This window comes from Cynocephalus volans, chromosome 5, assembly GCF_027409185.1.
Source record: "Cynocephalus volans isolate mCynVol1 chromosome 5, mCynVol1.pri, whole genome shotgun sequence".
Classification (NCBI taxonomy): domain Eukaryota; kingdom Metazoa; phylum Chordata; class Mammalia; order Dermoptera; family Cynocephalidae; genus Cynocephalus; species Cynocephalus volans.
In genome coordinates, this window is record NC_084464.1 from 57,622,466 (window position 1) to 57,641,296 (window position 18,831).

Here is an 18,831-nt window from a genome sequence, read left to right on the forward strand (position 1 = left end):
AAAAAGAAAAAGAAAAGATTTTAAAGAATTAAAATATTAAAAGAAAACTCTTTTGACCCTCAATAAATTAATGGTTGCTGAGTCTCAGCCTCTGTTGTGCCATCTTCCTAGCGCTGGGCTCTCAGTCTTTATGCAAACCACACAGCCCACGCATCCTGAGCAGCCCCACATTTATATTCTGTCTTATTCTCCTGTTGGGATTGGACTTTGATTTGGAATGTATGGTTGCTGTATCTACAGCACATGGCTAACTCTCACATGGATGCAATTTTAAAAAGTATTTGTATTTTTTATAAAACACACACACAAACAAAACATATACACACACATAATTCACCAATGTATCCTTCGGAAAAGCACTGCCATTTGTTTATCAAGGTAAAGTATCTTTAGGTGCACAGAAGAGGCAGCTGTAAAGTTTCTTTCCAGAAGTTTTCCAAGCAGAAATTAGACTGTGCAAAACTCTTAATGTATATTCATCTGGGAACTTAAAGACCAGGAGAGATTATGCATATAGCAAGCTATACAACACACCAAGAGCCATTAAATCCACAGTAACAATCACAGCAACAACAACAATAATAATATACAATGCTATAAGATCATTAAAATCTACTCTATAATGCACAGAGAAGTACCTGGTTAAAGCTGTTAAATATATGACAGGTGGCATCTGTTTTCAGTGCAATATGTCAAATTTGGCAAGTAAAGGGTATAAAAATATATATTTTTTGCTTTCAAAATATGGAACAAACTAAAATATAAGGTTTTTCTGATAAACTATAAAAAATTAAATCAGCAGTCAGATAAAGTATTGTAATCACGCGTCTTCTAAGTATTCATCCCACTTAACTCAAACCTTAACAGACAAAGGCATATATGCATGTGTTTAGCATCAGGAAAATCATGTCTCCTTCCATGCATTTCTTGTAAATATTGTCCACTTGAAAGCATCTTGATGATGTCATTTTCTCCCCATTTTTTCCACTTTTTCTTCTTCCTTTTAGCTAAGGAAATATAAGATACTGAACTTGCTCCCCATGGCTTACTTTCAGTTTCCACTTTTGAGCCATTTTTTTATTCTCAGCATTGCAGTATCTGAGTGATTATATTAGATCATTAACATGGAAATCTTAACATGTGGTCTTTATAAGTTGTTTTCCTTACTCTTTTCTTTTTTCTTCTTTTCTCTTTTTCTTCCTCTTCCCTTCCTTCCTTCCTTCTTTCCTGTGTTCCTTCCTTCATTCCTGGAGGTCACTAAAGTATTTCCTAGGTACTAGCCTTTCAGTTATTATTTTAACCAAAGCTTATCTTTGTGCCCAACATGTGAGAAGTGAAAACGTCTCCTTAAAATTCCGTATTACATATAGACAGAGAAATCGGGCCTTGGGGGATTGAGTTTCTCTTAAATACTATACACATTTGGTATCACACAAGGGGCGCGGGTGGGGAACTAAAAGGAACAATTACTTGTAGTCTGTTTTTACAAAACAAAGCCTCTTCTCTAAACAAAAGTTTTTTCAGCATCTGCTCCCAGAAGTCTGCCGAGTGAACATTTCACCCATGGCTTTGAAAGGATCTCTTTTTCAGAGCACGTCTACTGTTCCCAAGAGGTCACATGCGTTGGGTTTTCCGGGTCTTAGTTGAGCAACGAATAAGCACTGGATGAGTTTTCCACGGATGAGCTGGTTGTTTCTGGGGTGGAAACATTATATGTTCCTGAAAAACACAGCAGCAGCTCAGCCTTTCAGACAAGCTTCATGAACTTTGCAGGTGTGAACATCTCCTAATGGGCCAAGGGGGAGCTCCAGTCCAGGAGCCAGGTAAGCTTGGCCGTGCCTGAAACCCAGCCCGTGTCTGCCCTCCTCCCAAGACCCAGACACGTACGGAACAAACAAAGCTGTTGTTCTCAAGCATGCTTGGCAGCCGACAAGCACTAACTACTTCACATCATACCAGCAGCCACATTTCTACGAAGGACAGGAAGATCTCTACTTAGCCAGCCTCTCCACATGCCACCACATGCATGGGCCTGGGGACATCCTCATGAGGAAGCCTCCCTGGTCCCCTTGGGTTACAGGGACTTGGGGAAACTCTTGGGAGGGACTCAGAGGCTGAACTGAAGGTGAAGGGTTTGTAAAGGGAGAAAAAGGACAAAAAAGAGAAAATTATAGAAGAAGAAAAGTCAAGACCAGAAAAGAAGCAGAAATCAGGGATGCTAACAGAAGTGCTGAGAACCAGTGCAGCAAGGAGGGCAGCCTCGGAGCCACCATCCAGGCTCCTGCAGGCAGGGTGGCCAGGGCTGTGCCCAGGGGTAGGGGAGGGAGTGTGTGCTGGGCAAGGGAAGGGTCGAAGCACCCACCCTACCATCAGATTGATGAACTGCCACTGCTAACAAGGTTTCCATCATTGCCAGGGGGCACCTTTGGGGTTGCTGACAACATAAACCAAAGTTTCAGTGATTATGAAACTCCCAAATAGGCCAGAATTGTGCATTAATGACACCTTAGGGGCTATCCAGTGGCAATGGCCAGGTAGCTCAGGCCCTGGCATCTCAGGAACAGAGTCCACACCCCAACTTTTATCTGACTAATTCAGAAACAGGGAATGCATTCTATTAGCCTTACATATTGCATAATTCTGATTCTGTGGAATTACTCAGTAGTTTTGCTTTAAAGCAAATGGAAAACACTTTTCCGTGACAGAGCTAGCAAAGTGCAATAGTTCTAACACACCCCGAAATCTGACCATTTCACAACAGGTCAGATCAGTGATTTTGAAAATCAAAATGAAAGTCTGCCCGTTTCATGAGTAATTCATCAAATTGAAGCAGAAAACACCAAGTCCTGAGGAGTTTTAACAATTATAGGCATTCTCAAAATTTGCTTTTATATGAAAAACCTTGTTCTGGAATATTGACACACTTTTAGACTTTGCATTTGTGAGATCTGTTCAATTTCAAAAAGCTCGGGAATTCTGTACTTACATTCCTGTGTGTGGGGTGGGGGTGGATTGGCATGGGACAGGGGTTTCAATTTGCCAGAATAGCTGAGACCCATTGTCCAAAGTCATTAATACTGTTTATTTCATATCTCCAAGGTGGAAATTTTAACTGTGAATGTTTCTAATAGCTAACGGGCAATCCCTCATATATGCAGGTAGAGTTTTATAAACGCCAATGTATAAGACAAGCACACTCCATAAAAACAAAATTAAAAAAAAAAAAGGAAAACAAACCCACAGAGTGAGATCCTGTAGTAGGATTTTCTAAATATATTCTTTGATGCACCATAACCCAGAAACATAATCTATCTACTCCTATTTAACAGACGTAGAAAAGAATGCTGTTTTTGACAAGGACAGCAATTTATAGTTCCCATTATTATGGCTGACCGTTCAACAGCTCTCCAAAGGCTTGTCTAGATTCTCAGGATCTTATTCTTCATGAATTATTATTAGTTGCCCACTGAAGGCAGTTGCTCTCTCTACCAGCCTCCTGGCCAAAATGTAATCACATTTCTATATTTAACCTCTACCCCAAATGAGGTCATTGCAGGTAAATGCCATGCAGTGGTGGGTGGAAGAGAAGGGGTGTTGAGGCTCCCCATCAGAGCAAACTCATTCTGGTCACCCAGGGAGCACCTAGAGGTCACTACGTACCTGTTTTACCAAACAGATTGTTAAATCTTCTTGATATTGGAGAACTCATCGAAAACACTGGCGTGGTTGACCCTAGGGATGTTGACTAGAAGAGAAAACAGAAGACAATCACAGAGCATGTTTGTTAGGCCAAGGCTGTTGTTATTGCCAGGAGGATTGGTTTGCTGCCTGCTAGTGGTCACTGCCTGCATCTCTAATCCCACCCTCTTAGGCCACATTTAGATATTGGAATCTTATCACCTGTATTAGAAAAATAACCTTCAAATACATGTTTTATTGTTTGATAGGTCTCTAATATCTTTTGACATGTGAAAAAAAATGAGTGAATAATCTATGCCAAAACTCGCTGTGGAGGGAGAGGGGCTTGAAGATGTACCGTATGAGTATTTAACCCTATTGATCAAAATCCCAAGGTACACATTTAGTACTCTCCCCTTGTCCATACTAGCGAAATACATGAGGATATAACATGGAAGGTCCCTGCAGAGAAAAAGTTTACCTTTGAGTGCTGTGAAGACAATCTTGACAATGAAAATTTATTCAGCAAAGCTTCCTGTACCTGCATTGTTTAAAAGAAGCCATCATAACTTCAACATGTCACATGCACTTTAGACTTTTCTAGAAGCATAAAACTGTCATTATTCTTACCTTTCGATCCCAGAGGCATCCAAAGAGTAAAATGAATAATCCCTGGGAAAAGGATTACGAGAAGTACATTTTAGTCATATTCTATTGTCTAGGAAAATAGGAAGCATCATGAACCTGGTGTTGAATTTGTACTATGTCTTTCCTCATCTGAACTTATGGAATGAGTCTGTACAGGATCATGTCAAAAGGGGTGCAGTAGGTCCACACTAGGCGACTCTAAATGTAATCATGTTAGGAGGATATTTTCTATTTCCCCATTTCCCTTCAGTTGTGAACTGGAGGTCCTGATGGCTATGCTATTAAATATACCTTTTATGCCTACAGTATCCCTCACTTCTCCCAAGTGAGGCATATTATGAAAATCATTAGAGATAGCCTTATAGCTTGGAGCTACAGGCCCAGTAGCAGTAATTAGAGTTCATATGGTCTCAGCCCAAGCATCCAGAAAGCAATATCTTAATTTCACCTCCAGAACATGGGCCTCCTCACCAGCTCACAGGGGCCTGTATCCTGGGCAGGTTTTCTCTATCTTTACCACCTCTCTCTCCATTGGGTGAAACAGAATTAATTACTCCATTCCTTATGCTCGAAAACCTTGTCTGTACCTGCTATAGCTCTTCGAAAAAACTGGCCTATATTGTAACTAGTTATGTGCTACAGGACAGCAAAGAAGGTGTCTTTTCATTTTAGTATAACCAAGCAGATTGTCTCCCATTCATAGGGCATTCATTTTTTTTTTTTCATTCTTCAATAATTGTTTGCAGAGAAACTACATTGTAGTACATGGCATTCACTTGATTCAAATGGTTATTGAGAACTTACTTTGTGCCAAGGTCTTTATTGGGCATTAGGGATATAGTAATGAATAAGAAAGATGTGATCCCTGTCCTCACAAAGACAGAGCTCATTGAATGCTTGTGGAAATTAACTAGAGACATTATTTGATTTCACAGTGGTATTATCATTTAGGAGATAACAGACTGCACCAAGATACTCTTGAATAAATAGCAAAATCCAGTTAAGGGAAGGGATGTTCCCCATACTCATATTATCAGGGCATTTAGAAGAGGCTGGCATATGCAGCTAAATTATAATGCAGGTGATAAGAGGTATGAGGTTGCATGGGAGCAGAGAAATGTGTCCCTTCTACCTCAGTGAGTTCTTTAATTGCTGCTCTTTAGAGCTAGGGCTTCCTCTGGACTAAAACCCTTTCTCATTCCTATTCCTGTTTATGTTTCTATCATCCATTTGTCCCACCAGAATGGAAACTTCCTGGAACCCTACATGGCAGAACTTACCTGGAAGGCATTGAGGAGGGTAAATATGATATGGAATACGATGTTGGTCTTCTGGAACACAGTGGCAAAACCAAAACCCCACGTGAGCCCCAAGAGTGGTGTGAGGACCCCAATGCTCTTGCTGATCTGGAACAGGCTGCTTTTCTCATGCTTGCTTGGCTTGTCTCCAATGGAAGGCCTCAAGATCTTGGTGACAACCACAACTGTGATAGTCACATTGACTGCTACAATCATCAGTGCTGGGATGACAAAGGCCAGCAAGGCCTTTGTGTCCTCCCAGTTGAGCCAACAGGCATCCTTCCTTGTGTAGACCTCCTGTGGCTGGGTGGCCCCCACCGTGATAACTGAGATGACAAGAGGGCAGCCATAGCCAAGAGAAAAGGCAATGGCCTTCTGAATGGACTTGCTTGTGTCATGTAGAATGAAAACCAGGCGATAGAACAGCATGAGGCCCAGCGTCAGCATCCAGAAGAAGACACTGAGGTAGAAGAAGTGGATGAAGAAGGTGGCAGCCACACAGGCTGTCTTGTTGAGTGGATATTGATGGTCCTGGATGGCGGCAACCACGATGAACCAGGTGTCAGCAACCAGAAGGGAGGAGGCTATGTTCACTATGCAGGTGTGGCGCATATAGGAAGTCCGGTTTTTAGTCACTGATTTCCACACCACAGCCTCCACAACCAGAGTGGCTGCCAAGCTCAAGATGGAAAAGCCCAATCCAATGTAAGAAATAATATCCAGGAGTATTTCCAGGAGAGAACCAGGGTCTGGAGAATCAGGGGACATGAGGATGGAGAATGATGTTAGGTGGTCACAGGTGCAGGAGACGCTGTCCCCAATAACTTCTTTAACATGGCACCCACTGCTGTCCCACCCACTTGTGTGGTTGGTGAGGCTGAAGTTCCAGAAGACACATTGTAGTTTCCCACCTGAAGGGTTGTTGTTCTTAAAAGTCATTGAAATCCTGAATGGCATGGCTATATTGTGGCTGACAGTGGTTGTCATCACTAAGCTGTTTGCAAAATTCTTTTGCTGAATATCCTGAGCAAGAATAGTTTGGAGGGTTGGGAAAGCCACAGTGACAATAGATGAACCTGGCTGCAAGTTTTCCACCTGGCACTCGTCAATGACAACATTGCCCCACAGGTCAGAATCTAAGAACACAAATCTCTGCTGGTAGGTTTTTGGGTGGCTGGATTTTATTACCATGCTCCTCATTTGCACATTAGTTTGAGAGATGAACAAGTTGGTGCTATCTTCTGTCCGTAATGCTCGGGAAAATCTTTCCACTGAATGCAGTAGCTGTGAACTCTGGTTGGTCCACTGCTGTTGTAAAACCTTCCAGATTTTCAGGATGGGCTTGTCAAGGATGATGTTAATGGTAGAGAGCACATGCTGTAAGTGACATGGCATAGGATCAAACCAAGCAAATCCTTTCAATCATAGAACAGAAAAAAAGAATATCTCCCTGGAAATTGGTTGAGTGGGTACAGGTAAGAGGAAAAGTGAAGAGAAGATTGAAGGATCACAGGCAACGGGGAGCTGTATGGCAGATGTTAGCAGAGGATGGATCCTGAAGACCACGAGACTCCACTAAACATTTAGCAATAGTGACAGTGGGAACCACACCCCACACACCCCACACACATCTCACATATATTCTGCTCACTAAGGCCAATTCAGCAGGCTGCCAAAGATATTTGTTGTTCTGTTTTATTTTGTTTTAAATCTCAAGCCTGCAAAGGCTTTTTGGTGGGTGGTATTTCACCAGTGAGGGTGAGGAAGTCTCAGAAGACCCTCTCAAACCCTGAGCATGAAATGACCTACCCAAGTGTTGTCAAAGGCATCTTTCTTTGCTGCTAAACAGTTTGATTCTCTCTCCCATAAACTTGGGCTCATCATGTTCCATTCATGCCCTTCCCCAAAATAATTTATCTGCCCTCTCTGCTTCTTCTGTCCTCTGGAAATATGACCCCTATAGTAGGTTGAATGGTGGCCACCAAAATATCCTAAAACCCCAATTCTGTGAATGTAACCTTATTTGAAGAAACAGTCTTTGTAGATGTAATTAAGGATCCACCCTCAATTACCTAGGTGGCCCCTAAATCCAATGACAAGTATCCTTACAAGAAAAAAAAAAAAAAAAAAAAAAAACAGGAAACAAGTGGAGAAGAGGAGAAGGCCATGTGAAGACAGACACAGAGACTGGAGAGACGCCATTCACAAGCCAAAAAGCACCTGGAGCCACCAGGAGCTGGAACGGCAAGGAAAGATTCTCCTCTAGAGCCCTTGGAGGGAATGTGGCCCTGCAGACACCTTGATTTCAGACTTCTAGTCTCCAGAACTGAAAGAGAATAAATTTCTGTCACTGTAAGCTGCCTAGTTTGTGGAAATTTATTACAGCTGCCCTAGGAAACTTATGTAACCTCTTTGGATTCCATTACCAAGCTTCTAGCCAGTTGGCCTTGGGTTGGGTTCAGCCAGTGAGGGGCACTGGAAGGAGATGGGAGGGTGAGAGAAGAGAGAAGCTGAGACACATTCTCTCTGCTTCCCCTGGCCCTGGTCGGCTCCATCCTCAGCACTTCTCTGATAGTAGCTGTGGCCTTCCCAGGCTATCGCTCCTGCCGAGGAGTCCCTCCTCCAAGGCTTCAGCTGTCACTGGGCTCTGGGTGCACTATTTCCTCTCCTCTCCATAGGGGGTGGTAATAGCTTCTAACTGTTGCTGGTCTCTGGGTGCCTCACCACTCGTTGGTTTTTTAACCCTGGCTTTACCTCCGTAAGCACCTCTTCACTAAAGTCTCTTTATTTGAACTCCTGTGATGAATTCTCCTTCCTCCCAGAGCCTTGATTGTTTCAAAGGTTTTTTTTAGTGCTAGACCTTTGAGAATCCCACCTTGTACATATTCTGAAAATCTTTAATTCCTAGTTTTCCTGGAAAAAAAAATAATCCATTCTATTTTAATGAAGAAATTAAGCTGAGATTCACTAAAGAAATCTTAAGTTCTCAAAATGAATCCTGGAAATGCTCCCTGATATCCTAAGAGCTGTAGAAGGCAGAGCATGTTATGTGACTTGAATACCCAGAGAAAAAGATGCCATGGGGAGGAATGATGTTTCAGTGGGGAGAACTGACGTGTGTTTCTGGAACACACATCCTGAAAAGGTAAGACCCCAACTCCTACAAGCCATAAGTAAACTCACCATCATCATTTCTGAATTCACTTGGATTGGAACTGTCGAGAGCAAATCAAGGATGTTAATCACGGCTTGCAGGTTCCCAGGAGATGAACTGATGTCATGTTCCACCTTGCCCATGCTAGTAGACAGAGTCTTCAGGTAGGTAGGAAGCTTTGCATCTTGAGAGGGGCTCTTGACCAAATTCTAGTAAAACAAAAGCCAAACCGAGCAAATGAAAAACTTGCTAGTCAGTCCAGCCATAAAATTCTGCTGATCCATTCGTGACAAAAATTTCTCACATCTGTAGATTCCTTTTTCCTCCATTCCCATAAGTACATCCCATAAAATAACATACTTATCTCTTAAACTATCTGAGCGTGATTTTCAGAATGGAATATGACATAAGATCTCACACAGAAAGGGGAATAGTAAAACCTATGTCAGCCTGATAGCTAAGATAGCTGTGATTGCTAGAGAACTAGATTAAAGTTGAGTAAAACTGTCACTTAGACAGTCTGCAGGGAAGCACATTTGCCACTCTACTTTTTCTCATATACTTATCTTGCTGATCATAAGGTGACTGTCATTCCAATTTTCCTGGGACAGTTCTGGTTTATATCTACTCTCTTAGAGTAATTATTAAGAGTGCTCTCTTAGATGGGGGGAAGGAATAACGAGAAGACATTGTTTAATGGGCACAGAGTTTAGGTTTAGGATGATGGAAAAGTTTAGGAAATAGAGGTAGTGGTTACAATGCATTGAGAATGTAATTAATTCCACACAGTTGTATGTTTAAAAATGCTTAAAATGGAAATTCTTATGTTTTACCACATTAAAAAAAAAAAAAAAGAGTGCCCTCTTTTATTCTCCAAATGTGTCCTGATTTGAATGATAGATTATATGGTTACTCTATTTATAATGATAACATTTAAAGTTATCTAACTCTAACTCCTGCTTATAACTACAGAATGAGCTCAAATTCTATCTTCTATAGAAAGCCTTTGATGAGTGTTCCAACCCAGGGGAGTTCTTTCCTCTGAATGCACTAGTATTTGTTTTATATAACATGTTTTAAATCTGTGACACCTCTAGTAATGTCATCTTGTTTTAATTTTAATATCTCTCCAACTAAATTATAAGCTCCTTAACAGTGTGGCCCATGTGTCATATTTACTTAAGTCCTTCTCATATCCCATAACACCTAACACAGCACAAGTCACATAACTTGGCACATAGTAGGTGTTCAATAAATGTATGTTAGATAGAGAAATCAAATGGAGCATGATAGACTAGCATGACCCTTTTTCATTGAAAACGTATCTAGGTATTGGATACATTGGAACCAGGGTCCACATTAAAACCAGGGCCTACACTGAGTTCAAATTATACTTTCCATCTTTTTTGATTAGGATAAATTTATATCCCCCATGTTCCATAGATCAAAGTTCAACTCAGATGCCAAGTTTTTCAAGCAGAATTTCCTGATTTATCCTGGTCAAAATGAGTGTGTATATAACTACTCAACTAGACTATATTCTTCATCAAATCAGAGTCCAAGTTCTGATTTGACACTCTTCCTAAACAGCACTTACAATAACGCTTTTCACATATGGGGTATTTTAATGAATTTGGTGCAATATACGAGGACAGACAGAAGCTAAATAGATAGAACATAAATCAGTATTATCTCTTTTTTCCTCAACTCTTCCTCCAGTGGTGAGAGGATTTGGAACTGGTTGTCTCAAAATGTCAACATTCACTATCACATCACTAGTTGCATCATCAGTACTTATTTATTGTACTTACGGAATTTTAGGAGTCTCTAACTTACAACAAATTAAGTGTGCAGGTGACATTTATTTATTTTGATAGAAAAAAAGGAATCGTCTCCTGCCACATAGTGGTAACCTCTCTTCTAGGTAAGAAAGGGAGGGTAGCTCCCTCTTTAGAAGTACGGGTTACCTATAAGGATTGAGGAAAATCTCAGACCTGCAAAAGCATAAAGCCCAACTATTTTTTTAACCGATGGACTTTATTTTTTATATTGCTCCTCTTTCTGAGAAGATTATAGCTATTTGCTCGATATCAAAATTATTCAAAGAAGAGCAATAAGACAGAGGATAACACCATTGCCCCTTGGAGTATTGGACACAAGCTTCTGAGGAGCCAGGCTTAGGGTATCCAGCTGTTCCTAGAGTAGAACACATACTTCATTGCTTTCATATTCAAATTTAAGCACTTTAAAAGTATTTCTAGGGTTGCATCTTCTTTGGAAATAAATAAATAAAAGTAGTTTTTGGAGCAATACAAACCAAACCAAGACCCATTTTCCTAAGTGCTGAGAAATATGTTAAGCCACTCAGATCTCCCCACCAAGAGCTCAGAGTCAAAGGTTTAAGGATCACCTTGGCCAGCCAGAGCAGACTATTTATCGGGGCAGAGATGCAGTCATTTTTCATCACCTTCCACTGGGAGCCTACACATTTGTAAGTGATGATTCCACCAACTGGACTGCCAGGGCTTCTGGAAACTCTTGAGAACTGACATAGCTTCTTGACGACTTTCCCAGGCTCCCCAATACCTATTACAGGATCGTGGCATGTGATGTTCTCTCCTGCATTGGAAACAGAAATAAAAGAGACAATTGCAAGAAGAAGAAAAGATAGTGGAAATAGGGTCAGGCTTAGGTAATTTTGATGTTTAATTTCAAATTTCTCTTTACTTTCAATGATCTTTTTGTAGCTATCCAATTTTTCAAATCTGTCCCTGATTTTCCAAAGCCCTTCATTGCTTTCCACACAGATCTGACTCCCACAATCTGCACTTGCTTTTCCTAACAGAATTTATGTTTTAATCTAGGGATTCTCAACTGTGGCATGTTAGAATCACCTGGGGAGCTTCTGAAAAATGCCAATGTCCAGACTCACTCCAGCCCAAGTAAATCAGTCTCTAGGGCTGGGACTCAGGCATGTGCAGTTTTTTAAGTTTCCATGGTGATTCCAACGTGCGGCCAAGGTTGAGCAGCACAGCCATAATCCAAAGACATAATTCGTAGTAGGAATTCCAGGGACCCATGACCTGAATATTGTAAGTGATGTGTTTCAGCATTTCTTCCTTCTGGCTTCCCTTAAAAGTGGCTCTATTGCACCTCTACCCACACAAAAATGGAAAAATGACATTTGTTGCAGAATCTCCAGGGGTTCCTGACTCTGATGAGCAGACCCTCCCTCACCAACATTTTTATTTAGCATTAATTGAGACCTCAACACGGTATAAAATCTTGAAACAAATAAGTGACTTTCTAGTGGGAAAAGGAAGTAGAATGAGATTTGGTGTAAAGGACGAGAACAAAGATAAGTGAATAGAACATATTGTCTAAGATGGGGGGACAATGAAGAGGTGGCCTTTGCTGGCCCCTGGAGGGGCTGTGCTTGGCAGGGTCAGGGGACAGAGAGATGGAGAACTCTAAGTTGCTTTCTGCTTTGGTGTCCAGAGCCCAGCTCTTAACACATGTGAGAATGACCACAAATCATTCAGTAAACTCCAACCAACTCCAACTAACATGGCAATGGAGCCATGGCTTTTTCATATACGAAGCGTCCTGTTCCTGGGAAGACTTAGGAGGGCAGGGGAGTTGCTTATGGTAGAAGCCCAGGATCATCATGTCTCTTCTTGCCCCTCTGCTAGAAGGGCTGCTACTGAGGAGAGCTTCTCAGCATGGGCTATTACAGAAAGGGCTCCACGAATCATAACCTCTTACCTTAAAGACATTACGTGGGGCATATTGGCTCAGTGATGGCAAAGGATGAGAAACGCAGTGCTTGTTCTTTAGATCCAATCCTTTCCTGTAGCCCTGTCTCAGGAAAACAGTGCTAGTGGGGACACCCTTCCTTTGCTGAAATCTCAAAGAATGTTAACCCCACACAGATACTGTCCACTCTTATCTTCCTGGTGAACTGCTGAGTCCCAGACTCAGCAGAAGTATGATTTCATCTGCAAGGCTTTCTTGATCATTTCCTCCCCACCTTCCTTCAGCAGTTACACCAGGTGGCCTCTCCTGGCCACCCACAACATCTCTGTTTAGCACTTACCACGTGACACGTGATAGCGCTTTTTATCTCCTCTATCTCTCCCCCAGGCTCAAGTCCAGGGAACATGGCTTATTTCTTTTCAAGCACCCCATAGTGAGCCCAAGGCTGCCACAGTGAAGGTATCTAACATACATTGACTGAGTGGATGCTCGAGGGAGTGAATGAATAGGCGAGACCCTGCTCCTGACTATACAGCATTTTAAGGCCATTTAAAACGCTCTTACCAGAAACCAGGTTAAGCTTCATAGGCGGGCTCTGGACTGAACCATTAGCAGCATTGGTAAAGCGACAAAACACAGCCACAGTTTTTGGACACCAAGAAACCGAGTTTGCCATGAAATTGTACTTGTAGCACACCTGCTTCCCATTAACTTCTTTGGCTAAAGACAGAATTATTGGAAGAATTAAGTCAAACATGAGTATCCAAAGCACAAATCTTGTTAAGATGATCCAATATGGATAAAACTGTCCAAACTTTTTTCAGGAAAGTCCCACACTCATTTGCAATGCGGTTTTACATATTTACATGGTTTTGTCTCTGGCTTTTGGGAGTAAGCCAGCCCACATTTGCATGTGTACTAGCCAAAACTTCACCTCTATCATGCACAACCCCAAGTCTGTGTCCACACATTTTGACAATCAGAATGCCATTTCAGTATCCCTCTAATCCCTCTGCTTATCTAACTCCCCTCATGCTCTGTGCATTAATCCTACCCTGCCTTCACCACATTGGCTTACAGTCACCTCTTTGTGGGTCCGTCTTCTCCACTAGACCATAAGCTCCTGGAGAGAAAGTCCCTGGTCTTATTTACTTTTGCATCTCCCAGTGTTTAACTCAGTATCTACCACCTAGAAAGCACTCAATGTATGCACATAGGACATAGAATGTTGAAATGTTTGAATATTTCAATATCCAGATTGATTTCATATCTCCCTACCACACAGTAAACACTAAATTCTAAACATTCCAGTTGTTATTGGGTCCCTGTTTTTCTAAACTTCCATTGTTCTTTCAACCCTTGTTATTTGTTCTAGATATTTAATGTTATGTGCATTGCTTTTATGACATGGACACTTATAGAGATTTAAATGTGTCTCACTTCTTTTATCTGCTTTTCATTGCCTGCTATGATGTCTTGCATTGAGCAAGTCCCCAAGATTAATTATTGAGAGAATGAGCAAATTTGTAAATCCCTCATAAACCTGTTTGTGTTTTGAGATTTTGGGTTGTTAGCTCATGTTTGGTAGACCTGAATCTCTGAGAATCCTGAGGGATCTGGATTGAGAGAACATTCTACCAGAAAGGATTTGAATTTTTTTTTTTTTTTTTTTGGCCAAATGACATAAGGTGCTACCAATGGAGCACTTTAATCTAATTATTCCTCAGCTTGGAGTTCCTGAACCACATAGTCAGTATAAATTCAATTCCCAAATGTAGGTGAGGGCAAGACAATTATAATTCTCAGGGGAAACTTTTTGCCCACCCAGAGTTGAGGCCAACTTTGGCATAAGAATTTTGTTTTTTTAGCCTTCACTTTTTCTGAGCATGTCAACCTTTAAAGGTCATGACATTGTGCCAGCGGGGTGAAAGTGCCTCAGTTACTGCTTAGAAAGCAGAGTCTTTTCTTTAGTGCCCTCCAGAGCCTTAAAACGCAAGGTTCTGGGTTTCTGACATTGGCAAATGCCTGCAGGGAAGCCCCAGCATTAGCTAAAGCATTATTTCTATTTTCTTCTTTTTTCATTATTTCTATTTTTTTCTTTTTGTTGGCATTCGATTAGTTCTTTTACTTTCTTGCATGCTCAATTATTCACTTGAAAGAATTTTTGTGGCACTTTCATAGCATGGCATTTTACAGCATGAAAGAGGGGGCTATCAGAATAGAATATCCAGTCTGCTAGATGGAGGAAGTGAAAATCCTAGGAAGGCATCTTAATACTATCTTCAACAGCTCCCACTAAAAAAATGGGCTTCACCCTCACAGAATGCCAAGATTTTGTCACAAACCAATAAGCCACCAGCCACATGGAAAAATAGAAGGTAACAGAGGCTCATGGCATTCTGCTCTTTATATTCTATCTCTGATTCAGTCCCTATGTTTCTTGATCTCTATTTTAAGAATAAATTTTTAGACTCCACATATATGAAATAATATATTCTAACAATTCAGCAGTTGACATCTTACCAGCAGGAAAAGACAAGGACTCCATTTGGAAAATTACTTTGTAGTCTTCATCCTCCTGTATGCAGCACTTCAAGCCCTGGGAACCGCCACACCAAACACTAGTTTCCAAAGGATCGACCATGATGTTTGGCATTAGAGGCAGCGGGTGAACAGTGACATGTTTGGTGGCTACACTGTATGAATTCTTATATCTAAATATGCAGTAATAAGTTCCTGAGTGGAAGGAAGCAAAAATGAGATGGAAGGAAATAATCACTCTTAAAAGGCATTTGCTGGGAAGGAGAAGAGGTGGCTTGCTTTCCCCACTCAAGCTTGGGCAAGGGCACTCCACACCTTCCTGGGTGCTGGAGGAGAACGTGCTTGATTGACCTGGATTATCCGCATATTTGAAGGTTCCTAATTTCTACTCCAAGGCTGTTTCACCAACCCCAGGAGCCAATGGGAATCTTGGTGTGTGCAGGGATGGGGAGATTTTTGAAGAGCGTGGTTGACCTGATGAAGCATGTGGTGTCATGAGGGCCCCTTCCCATTTCTATGTGAGCAGGCCCTTGAGGTTGCAGGACACCATGGCACCAGAGGACAAACCACCATTTGACCAGCTGCTATGGAGACAGTATAGCAAGAACATAACGGCACCTGCAGTTACGTAAGACCCTTTGATTTCCTTTACATTCTTTCTCTTTGCCCCAGCTCTGGAGGAGCGAGAAGCAGCAGCGAGCCAGAGAAAAAAGAACAAGGAAAGACAAGAAACTCCTTTCAATTTCTGTTGGGAGGGAGGGGGAGTTTAAATGGAATATAAAATGAAAATGTAGTAGATTTAGATCAGAATACATTTTTTTCAGTACTTGAGTATGAAACTATTTAATAGTTTAATGTAATTGGAAGGCTATGGTTCCTCCTAGGTTATTGTCCAGTATTAGAAAAGAGCAACTGGACAGAGTAGGTTTGAGTTCGGCCTCGAAGAAAAGTTCTCCCATTTCCTGATTGCATGCTACCAAGTCCAGACCAAACAATAATTAAGTATTTCTACAATGTTGCCTAGGCCTTACATGAAAAGATAGACAGGGGACTCACAGCATCTGGACTGATTAGACTTATAGTTAACGGAAGGCTTCAGACTGGAGTGGTTAAGAGTTGGTCACCAGAGCCAGACAACCTGGGTTTGCATCCTGGCTCTGCCATTTTCCAGACGTATAACCTTGGGTAATTTACTTAAGCTCACTGGGCCTCAGTTTCCTCTTCTGTATAATAGAATTATCCTCTACATTGCGTGTTTTAAATGAATTAGCACAATGAAGTACTTAACATAGCTTCTACCACACAGTAAGGGCTCCATAAAAGTTAGCTATTACTGTGACGGTTCTGTCTGTCAAATTCTCTTTGCTAGAGGAATTGACACCGATTCTTTACAAACTATTCCAAAAGATTGAAACGGACGCAAATCTCCCAAACTCATTCTATGAAGCAAACATCATCCTGATACCAAAACCAGGTAAAGATATAACCAAAAAAGAAAACTACAGGCCGATATCCTTGATGAATATAGATGCAAAAATCCTCACTAAAATACTAGCAAACAGAATACAGCAACACATACGAAAAATTATTCATCACGATCAAGTGGGATTCATCCCAGGGATGCAAGGTTGGTTCAACATACGCAAATCAATAAATGTGATACACCATATTAATAAACTCAAACACAAGGACCATATGATCATCTCTATAGATGCTGAAAAAGCATTTGATAAAGTTCAGCACTCATTCATGACAAAGACCCTCTATAAGTTAGGTATAGAGGGAAAGTATCTCAACATAATTAAAGCCATATATGCCAAACCCACTGCCAGTATCATCCTGAATGGGGAAAAGCTGAAAGCTTTTCCTTTAAGAACAGGCACTAGACAAGGATGCCCACTCTCACCACTCCTATTCAACATAGTGTTGGAAGTACTAGCCAGAGCAATCAGAGAAGAGAAGGAAATAAAGGGCATCCAGATTGGAAAAGATGAAGTCAAACTGTCCCTGTTTGCAGATGACATGATCCTATATATCGAACAGCCTAAAACCTCTGCAAAAAAACTGTTGGAATTGATAAATGATTTCAGCACAGTAGCAGGATACAAAATCAACACACAAAAATCAGTAGCATTTCTTTTCTCCAATAGTGAACATGCAGAAGGAGAAATCAAGAAAGCCTGCCCATTTACAATAGCCACCAAAAAAATAAAATACTTAGGAATTGAGTTAACCAAGGAGGTGAAAAATCTCTATAATGAGAACTACAAACCACTGCTGAGAGAAATTAGAGAGGATACAAGAAGATGGAAAGATATTCCATGCTCTTGGATTGGAAGAATCAACATAGTGAAAATGTCCATACTACCCAAAGTGATATACAAATTCAATGCAATCCCCATCAAAATTCCAAAGACATTTTTCTCAGAAATGGAAAAAACTATTCAGACATTTATATGGAACAATAAAAGACCACGAATAGCCAAAGCAATGCTCAGCAAAAAAAAATAAAGCTGGAGGCATAACACTACCTGACTTTAAGCTATACTACAAAGCTATAATAACCAAAACAGTATGGTACTGGCATAAAAACAGACACACTGACCAATGGAATAGAATAGAGAATCCAGAAATCAACCCACACACTTACTGCCATCTGATCTTCGACAAAGGCACCAAGCCTATTCACTGGGGAAGGGACTGCCTCTTCAGCAAGTGGTGCTGGGATAACTGGATATCCATATGCAGGAGAATGAAACTAGATCCATACCTCTCACCGTATACTAAAATCAACTCAAAATGGATTAAGGATTTAAATATACACCCTGAGACAATAAAACTTCTTAAAGAAAACATAGGAGAAACACTTCAGGAAATAGGACTGGGCACAGACTTCATGAATACGACCCCAAAAGCACGGGCAACCAAAGGAAAAATAAACAAATGGGATTATATCAAACTAAAAAGCTTCTGCACAGCAAAAGAAACAATTAAAAGAGTTAAAAGACAACCAACAGAGTGGGAGAAAATATTTGCAAAATATACATCTGACAAAGGATTAATATCCAGAATATATAAGGAACTCAAACAACTGTACAAGAAGAAAACAAGCAACCCAATTAAAAAATGGGCAAAAGAGCTAAGTAGGCATTTCTCTAAGGAAGATATCCAAATGGCCAACAGACATATGAAAAAATGCTCAATATCACTCAGCATCCGGGAAATGCAAATCAAAACCACATTGAGATACCATCTAACCCCAGTTAGGATGGCTAAAATCCAAAAGACTATGAACGATAAATGCTGGCGAGGCTGCGGAGAAAAAGGAACTCTCATACATTGTTGGTGGGACTGCAAAATGGTGCAGCCTCTATGGAAAATGGTATGGAGGTTCCTTAAACAATTGCAAATAGATCTACCATACGACCCAGCCATCCCACTGTTGGGAATATACCCAGAGGAATGGAAATCATCAAGTCGAAGGTATACCTGTTCCCCAATGTTCATCGCAGCACTCTTTACAATAGCCAAGAGTTGGAACCAGCCCAAATGCCCATCATCAGATGAGTGGATACGGAAAATGTGGTACATCTACACAATGGAATACTACTCAGCTATAAAAACGAATGAAATACTGCCATTTGCAACAACATGGATGGACCTTGAGAGAATTATATTAAGTGAAACAAGTCAGGCACAGAAAGAGAAATACCACATGTTCTCACTTATTGGAGGGAGCTAAAAATTAATATATAA

At 40.9% G+C, this 18,831-nt stretch overlaps 1 protein-coding gene across 3 annotated transcripts in view; it reads right to left on the bottom strand.

Moving 5' to 3' along the window:
- Positions 1-263: 263 nt before the first annotated feature.
- The window catches only part of ADGRF5 (adhesion G protein-coupled receptor F5), a 75,318-nt gene continuing 56,750 nt past the window's right edge, over positions 264-18,831 (bottom strand). For 2 of the 3 annotated variants that reach the window (XM_063097012.1, XM_063097014.1), the window contains 9 exons: positions 15,058-15,270; positions 13,099-13,254; positions 11,189-11,397; positions 8,808-8,987; positions 5,607-7,001; positions 4,309-4,350; positions 4,160-4,219; positions 3,661-3,745; positions 264-1,719 (listed from right to left, as the gene is read on the bottom strand). In XM_063097012.1, the coding sequence (XP_062953082.1) occupies positions 1,640-1,719; positions 3,661-3,745; positions 4,160-4,219; positions 4,309-4,350; positions 5,607-7,001; positions 8,808-8,987; positions 11,189-11,397; positions 13,099-13,254; positions 15,058-15,270 (2,420 nt within the window). In that variant the 3' untranslated portion in view covers positions 264-1,639. The remainder of the gene's footprint in view (positions 1,720-3,660; positions 3,746-4,159; positions 4,220-4,308; positions 4,351-5,606; positions 7,002-8,807; positions 8,988-11,188; positions 11,398-13,098; positions 13,255-15,057; positions 15,271-18,831) is intronic. The other variant, XM_063097013.1, reaches the window with a different exon arrangement.